We start from the raw sequence: 7841 nt of genomic DNA on the forward strand, positions 1-7841 counted from the left end.
AAAAAGCCAAATTTCGCGGATTTCACGCTGTCCGCGAAATCGTGAAATTTCACTAACCCTAATGATGATGTATAGTACCCGTTAATGATGATGCGCTTCAAGTTCAAAAGTCACGACTTTTACACCACAAGCGCATAACCCGACGTCTCCCTGTCTATTCCAGCCGTACGTATCGTAACCGAGCCGGTCTGGGGTCTTGGACTCGACCGACTCGTAATCGCGTATATGCAAAACCAATGGGAAATATGAATAATAAACCCGCCATTACGAGAGTGGGGCCCCCACTTGTGTGGCACGCGCGCGCTCGAGCTCTTTAAAAGCTACAAATAGCACTTTCCATTGTTGAACTGCTGTTAATTGTTGCTTCATAAATATTTATGACCTGCTCAACAAACACACAACACACTTTGGGATTGCCTTCACACCCCTGCCTGCGCACGCGACCTGATCTGGAACTCACCTGTTCTCGGAAGACCCGCTTGAACCCGTCCACGGTGTGCTTGTCCTCGCCGAAGACCGCACTCAGCTCGGAGATCAGCAGCCAGCGGCGCTTGTCCCGGCGCACTTCCAGCTCCATCGCACTAACCGGAACCGTTCCGTTCTTCTCGATCTTGTCACTGTCGGCCAGGTTTTGCTTCTTCGTCGGAGAACCGCCCTTTGGGGTAGCTCCGAGGGCCGCATCCACCAGGGCACTTTGGGCCCGCAGGTCGTTCACTAGTCCGGCGGAAATCGGATCGAAGGTGGCCGGGTCACTGGGTTTCAAGATCGAAGCAGGCTGCGGGGTGACCTTGACGCCAAGGTCACCACCGATAGGTGGCGTCACACTTTCATCGGCCGACGAAGTCGACGGGGTCGACGCTCGGCGCTGGTTCGGGAACACGTCCGCCGTGGACAACGGCGGAGCAGGTTCCGCCCGGACTTCGTCCATCTGGTGCATGTTGTTCAGATAGGAATCGTTCTTCTGCTGCATAAACACAAACGGGTTCACGTCAAAGTGGGACAGTTTGATACTTTCACTTTTCGGGGTCAAGGGCGCGGAAGGACCACCTTCGGTGGCGGAACTCTGGGACATTCCCGCCGATTCCTGGGGCAGTTCGTCCGAAAAGGATACCTTCTTGGGCGCCTTATGCGGGAGCTGAGGCGACGCGGATCGCGAGTTTGGCGCGGATTCACTTTCGTTTTCGTTGGTCACGCTCAAGCTGAGACGCTTCGCGCCGGAACTGGTCGACGGGACGGGATCCATGGTCAGGGGGTGGGACACTTATTTTCCGTGCACTACGCACACGTTTTGCATGATTTTCCTTAAAAAACTAGATTTTTCCACAATTTTACGTTTTATTTCTCACAAAAACGACGATCTTCAATCTTTCTAACCTCAAAAACAAGTATTTCTTCACAAAAACCACAAAAAAAATCAACCAGGAATCTCCACCACACCAGGTCACCTGACCTGACACACTTCCAGAACTGGGTCAGCAGATCACTCGGGCACACACACGCACTCACACACGGAGGGGGTTAGGTACCGCACACCAAGTCGCGACACGACTGAACAAACTGGGACTGGGAGACCGCTCCAAAGAGGCTCGTAACGCTAGCAGATCCGAAACAGAACTGAACGGAACGGTTCCAAAAGGTACCAACCAACCCAACCTGCGCGAGCGTGCGCCAAGATCAACATGTACTCCACACAAGTTGCACCTCGTCGTCGTGTTGCAGGTCTCGATGAACTTTGAGGCGTTACGCGGAGTTCATGCGCGCGCGCGCGCGCTCAGCATCCAATCGACCAAGGTTCGCTGGACCAATCGTGGTTGTTGATCGAGGAGTTCATGCGAAGTCGTTGAGGTCTCTGTGTCGAGAGAGGTGCTAGGAAAAGGTGGCAAAAGCGTTCACAACGCGGGTTAATTTGGGGGACCTCCGCATCGAACCGTTTCGCGTTATCAAATTCGTTTCCGGTGTGAAATTTAAGCGGTCAGTTTAGGGGCTTGACATCGGGTAATGCATGGGAACGGAAGTGGTTCGCGTCGGTTGGGTGAGTGGAGACATCAAAAGGTCGTGCGAACTCCCCCGGGTGAGACTAATAAATGTTATCGATGGTTTTATGGCGCATTTGGACTTGTGCTGTCGTCTGCGGCGCGGTTTGTTGCGGATGATGTTTTTGTTTGAAGACCGGTGGGGGCTTGGAACGTGCGAAAGTGCATCTGTACGACCAGAGAGCAGAGTGTCGAGTTGGACGTGATGTTTTGGTTAGTGGTGTTTGTTTGCGACTAATTTGCGGTAATAAAAGAGTTTCCTCAATTGACACGTGTCGGAATTAGGCTTGAACGGTGGAATGGTGCCTTGCTAAGAGTATGATGAAAAGCAATGTGTTAAAATTTATATTGATATCAATATTGATGAAATTTAAATTTGTATTGAACAATCTGAAAAAAAATTTAAACTACTTTTGTAACTTTCAATTATGACTTAAAAATATGTAAAAAATGACTTATGGAACACAGAACAAAAAGAACACAAGGGGCGACATAAACTTTGAAAAATATTTGCTAAACACTCCAATAAATTTTACCGATTTTCAACTGCTAAACATTTTGGTAAACTGAAAACAACCGAAAGGAGAATGGGCAAATTTGTATGGGAGCTGGTCCAAGGATGTACACGAACGGGACCAACTTTTTTCGAAAGATCTCGCCGAGATATGAAAAAAAGTCTTCTGGACCAACTCTCTAAACCCCGGGGTTCAAATGTTACAAGTTGTTGAAGTTTGAGCATTTTGGGTTAAAATGTACAAAAAATCGTATTTTTGCTATTTCTAAAATTATTTACAAAATCTCTGTTTCATTATGGATTTCGATTTTCTTGACTTCATTCGACGCGTATCAGCTAAAACTTTGATTTCTGATATGTCTTAGCATGATTGAAATATGATTTCTCTTGTTTTCATCCGTTTGAACCGTTTGTGCAAGAGGCATCCCATAGAAACAAGTTGAAACTTCAAGGTTTTGAAACCGGATCCAACCCAGACTGCTTCAGTGAGTATGGAAGGCTTCAGTGCAATGTTGTAACAACTTATTGGGATGGTCTGAGTCATCCGAGAACTCCTTGGAGTTAAGACCGGTGAGTCTACCGCCGTATCAAGCAAGATGTCGGCGGTTTTTGACCACGGATCATACCCGCATGGCTTCAGTGAGTATGGTAGACTACTATGCTGATGTGTTGGAGTGTCCTGGGTTCTCCTAGGACTCCCTGGAGTTAAGATCTGTGGGTCTACTACCGTAACAAGCAAAATGTCGACCGGTTTTGACAACAGAACATACCCGCATAGCTTCAGTGAGTGTGGTAGACTACTTTTCTAATGTGTTAGGATGGCCTGGGTCATCATAGGACTCCCTGGAGTTTAGATATTTGGGTCACTGTAACAAGAAAAAGGTCAATGATTTTTAATCGCGCATCATAACAGACTGTATTGCTGTTATGTTGGGATGTTCTGGACCATTCCAGGGAGTCCTTGTAACAGCCGTAGACCTACAGATCATAACTCCAGGGAGTCCTAGGATGGCCAGAGACATCCGAACACATTAACAAAGCAGTCTACCATACTCACTGAAGCCATGCGGGTATGATCCGTGGTCAAAAACCGCCGACATCTTGCTTGTTACGGCGGTAGACTCACCGGTCTTAACTCCAAGGAGTTCTCGGATGACTCAGACCATCCCAATAAGTTGTTACAACATTGCACTGAAGCCTTCCATACTCACTGAAGCAGTCTGGGTTGGATCCGGTTTCAAAACCTTGAAGTTTCAACTTGTTTCTATGGGATGCCTCTTGCACAAACGGTTCAAACGGATAAAAACAAGAGAAATCATGTTTCAATCATGCTAAGACATATCAGAACTCAAAGTTTTTGCTGATACGCGTCAAGAAAATCGAAATCCATAATGAAACAGAGATTTTGTAAATGATTTTAGAAATAGCAAAAGTACGATTTTTTGTATATTTTTACTCAAAATGCTCAAACTTCAACAGCATGTCACTTTTGAACCCCGGGGTTTAGAGAGTTGGTCCAGAAGACTTTTTTTCATGTCTCGGCGAGATCTTTCGAAAAAAGTTGGTCCCGTTCGTGTACATCCTTGGACCAAATTTGCCCATTCTCCTTTGTAAAGTCTTACCGAAATTCGGTAATAGTTAGAGTTCATTATTGTTCATCGTACTACCGGTTTCAGTAAATTTTTATTCATTTTGACAGATAGTGTACCGATATAAACTTATTCGATTTTTTAACTACCAAGTTCGGTAAAGAAATCTTAGTTTGTACGTTTACTTTTCTTACACTTTTTTCATTGGAGTGTTCAATTTCTGGCTTGTAATTAAATTTTTTATATTTGACAAATAACTCCCGGAATTGTGTTGTTGTTCAATGAAAGATGAGTTTATACACTTTAAATTTTCCGCTAAAATCAAAACATTCAAGATTCTTGAACTTGACTGAATTCATTTTAATATTGGTATTTTGCCGAAATATCGATGACATGTATCCATTTATCTCTAGCCATAATGTGAAAAATCATGTTTTAATTCACGCCAATTTCCACCCCGAGTAAGGGGTTTGACATAATTATCCTGCTCATGGAGAGGGGTTCAGTACGAGCGCGCGCTCGATCCCCAAAGACCTTTCGCGTGTTCTCGCTGGCCGCGGTCAAAACCATGTATTACTCAACGGTCCTTCGAGAGCTGACACGGAGACCTCCGCGGGCCTTAAAAATCCAATTATCGAACATGTTATATTTCACGCAGAAAAACTGGTGCGATCGCGGGAAAATTGTAACAGGTCAGACCGACATTAATCAATATGTGTTTAATATAATTCTGTTTCTGAGAAGTACTCGGTGAACCGCGCGGTCATCACATTTTTCAACACTGTGAGTTGATACGAGACTTGAGTTGCGTCGGACTGGTTGTGTTGTTCCGGGGTTGGTAATTACCTTTATTGACGGATCGTCCGAGTACTGGAACAACCGCACGGAACGCGCAAGATCGTTGGTCAGATATCGGAATATTAAGATTAATTACTGTTGTTCCTTTATTTTTGCCCCTCCGATGAGTACCTGCCCAGGTCACGTCAGAGTCTGTCGTCGGTGCCCTCTGGCGGTCAAAAACGGTACTTAATTGAAAACAGTTTGTAAAACCACGACGCTGTCGTGACGGACCTTTAACGCCCCTCTCTGAACCAACTCCGTGTCCAGTTCTTATCAGTGCACTGGAATCAAATCACTCTTCACTCCGGCACAAACGAGACAACATTATCGGGGCTAAATGGGACAATTAATTTATGCTGGACATCGATTTTCAGGTCAGAGCGTTTCCTGCGTGAGTCGTATCGAATCAGTTATGCCTGCGGGGTGGCGGCTCAGAACGACCGGTGCGTGTGGCGAACGGCGTCAAATTTGATCCCTGGTCGCGCTGTCCGACTCCGGGAAGCTCGAGCACACCCAAGAACTCCACCGCAATTCAATTAAAGTGAGCAAATCAACCGCGATAAGAATCTACCAGGGCCGGGGATAAGCGTTGCGTCGAGACATAACCTCAAAAAATGCTCCACCGTCGAGGACATACGACACGCCGATCGGTCCTGCGCTCACGACACTTGCCTCGGAATGCAAATGTGGCGGCCAATAAGGAGGCACGGCTCGTTAAGATCAGCGCCCGATTTCGGAGAGCCTTTTGCGTGGTTCCTCTCCCGGGGCACTACACGACCAACCGGCCGCCGCGGACAACAACGTTGTAGTTTACTTTTAACTGGCGAAATTTACATGATTATATCAATCATCGCGGCCACAAAGACCCGGCTGCTGCTTTGGAGAGCCTCCGGGGGCCACCGGATCGTTATGGGTAGACCGCAGCCAGCAGGACGCGCAGGAACAGGTTGGGGACACACGGTCCGAGTTGGCGTGATGTCTGCGTGATTGAAATGTTTGGCCAGGAATTTGGAGAGTTGCACAACCGCGGCTTGTGGCAGCTTTCGGTCATTTTTCAAATTGGCCACATGGGGAGCAGCCGCCAGTTGTTTGCTGATTTTGAGGAGTCGATTTGCATACGTGCGGTGGTTTTGGAGTGTGTTTGAGACTCAGGATTGTCGATACTTTGTGTCGAATCTCTCGGGTAATGTCTTATTATAACGACGATCGTGGTGCGCTATCGACTGGGTTGTAGAATTGGGTCCTAAAATTAAGCTTAAATTTGTTATACTATTGTTCACAACGGTCAAGCTTATTTTACTGAGTACAATGTCCCTTTGTACGACCACTCAGGATTTAAAATGGATTTTTAAATTAATAAAAAAAAACAACTTTTCGGCCCTTTCTGACAGAGAAGGTCCTACTTGACAGCTTATTCCAAGGAGACCATAGTTGATCCATAAAAAAATGTAATCTTGTCAAGTTTTTTTTAAATCAAATAATAAATAATTTAATTTTTATAAATATGGATTTAAAACGTGTTTTTTACCATTGTACATAAAATTTTTTTTGGGCTTTAGGACCCTATTTAAGAAAATTAACTTCGTGGTCCTACTTGACAGCTCATTCTAAGGAGACTATAGTTGATCCATCGAAATAATGTTGTCTTGTCAATTTAATATTTTGCATCAACATGAAAAAAAGTGATCAGAAATTGATTTTAATGGTGTTTGTTACCGCTGTACATGAACATTCACATAGGGCTTTAGGACCCTATTATTTGGACATGTTATTCAAATGTTTTCGAAATAATGTAAATACTTTGTGTAAATTTTCTCAAAATTAAACGAGTAAAACAGTGGATTACAAGCATTTCAAATATTCGGATCGATCTAGGAAACGGTTTACAAATTGGATAATACAAATATCTTAACCCTCTAACGCTCAGAGCTGTTTGCTTATCGTAAAAATAGTAAATGGCTTAATTTTGGTACAATAATGTAGGAAATACTTTACTTTGACCCACAAACATCGAATTGGGGCAAAAAAGTAGAATTTGAAGTGGTGCACCAGAGCACCATCAGGAAGATGAGCAACTTTTTTTTAAACCACAAAATCTCGTTTTCTTCAAATCTATTGGTTCATTTGTTTGAAAACGCTTCGAAATGTGTTAAAAACAACTTATTCTTTGCTGTAAGACCATATTTCTGAAGTATTAACTACAAATTCTAAAATCTCTGCATTTTCAGGTTTCTTTGATTGGCTCATTCAAAACCCACAAACAACCATTTTCATGAAAAATGAGGAAAATAATAAAACTATTGGTCTAATAACAATGTTTTGTCTTGTTTATGAATAGTCAAAACGTTTATAAACTTTTGTTTTGATAAAAATAAGCTTTTTCGTTAATTTAGAAAAAAGTGCTCCTGAATATTTAGTTGCTCATATGCCTAGGTGGTGCTCTGGTGCACCAAATGAAAAGGGTTGAAAAACACTTAAAACCGGTTCAAACTCACAATGTTATTCACAGGGTTTCTTGTCCAAGGTTCAAATGATAGCAAAACATTTTTTGTTTCATAAAATTTTGTGTTTGGTATTTTTTACGGGCTTTCGAAAACAGGTCTTATTTATTTCCCTGAAATTGGCCCACTTTTGTTTACATTTCACACTGTAACTTTGCTTGCGCTTAACCAAATTTGATGAAATTTGGGGAGATGTTAGTATACATTCTTCATGAACACCTGCAACTTAAAGCACCATGAAAAGTTTTGTCAGTTCCGAGATATTTAAGTTCAAAGTTTTGGTGCTCTGGAGTAACCATGGGCGTGAGAGGGTTAATGTGGTGATCCCTTCGCTAAGGAAAATTTGACCTCTGGTAAAAAATTC

General features: G+C 43.7%; 1 protein-coding gene across 1 annotated transcript in view; it reads right to left on the bottom strand.

Annotated features, from left to right (window-relative positions):
• Positions 1 to 1619, bottom strand: part of LOC120428876 (NADPH oxidase 5) — a 134923-nt gene extending 133304 nt beyond the window's left edge. Inside the window, exon 1 of the mRNA XM_052707618.1 lies at positions 461 to 1619. Coding sequence (XP_052563578.1) covers positions 461 to 1243 — 783 coding nt within the window. The 5' untranslated portion in view covers positions 1244 to 1619. The remainder of the gene's footprint in view (positions 1 to 460) is intronic.
• Between the last annotated feature and the right edge of the window lie 6222 nt (positions 1620 to 7841).

The sequence above is a fragment of the Culex pipiens genome, chromosome 2 (genome assembly GCF_016801865.2).
Source record: "Culex pipiens pallens isolate TS chromosome 2, TS_CPP_V2, whole genome shotgun sequence".
Classification (NCBI taxonomy): domain Eukaryota; kingdom Metazoa; phylum Arthropoda; class Insecta; order Diptera; family Culicidae; genus Culex; species Culex pipiens.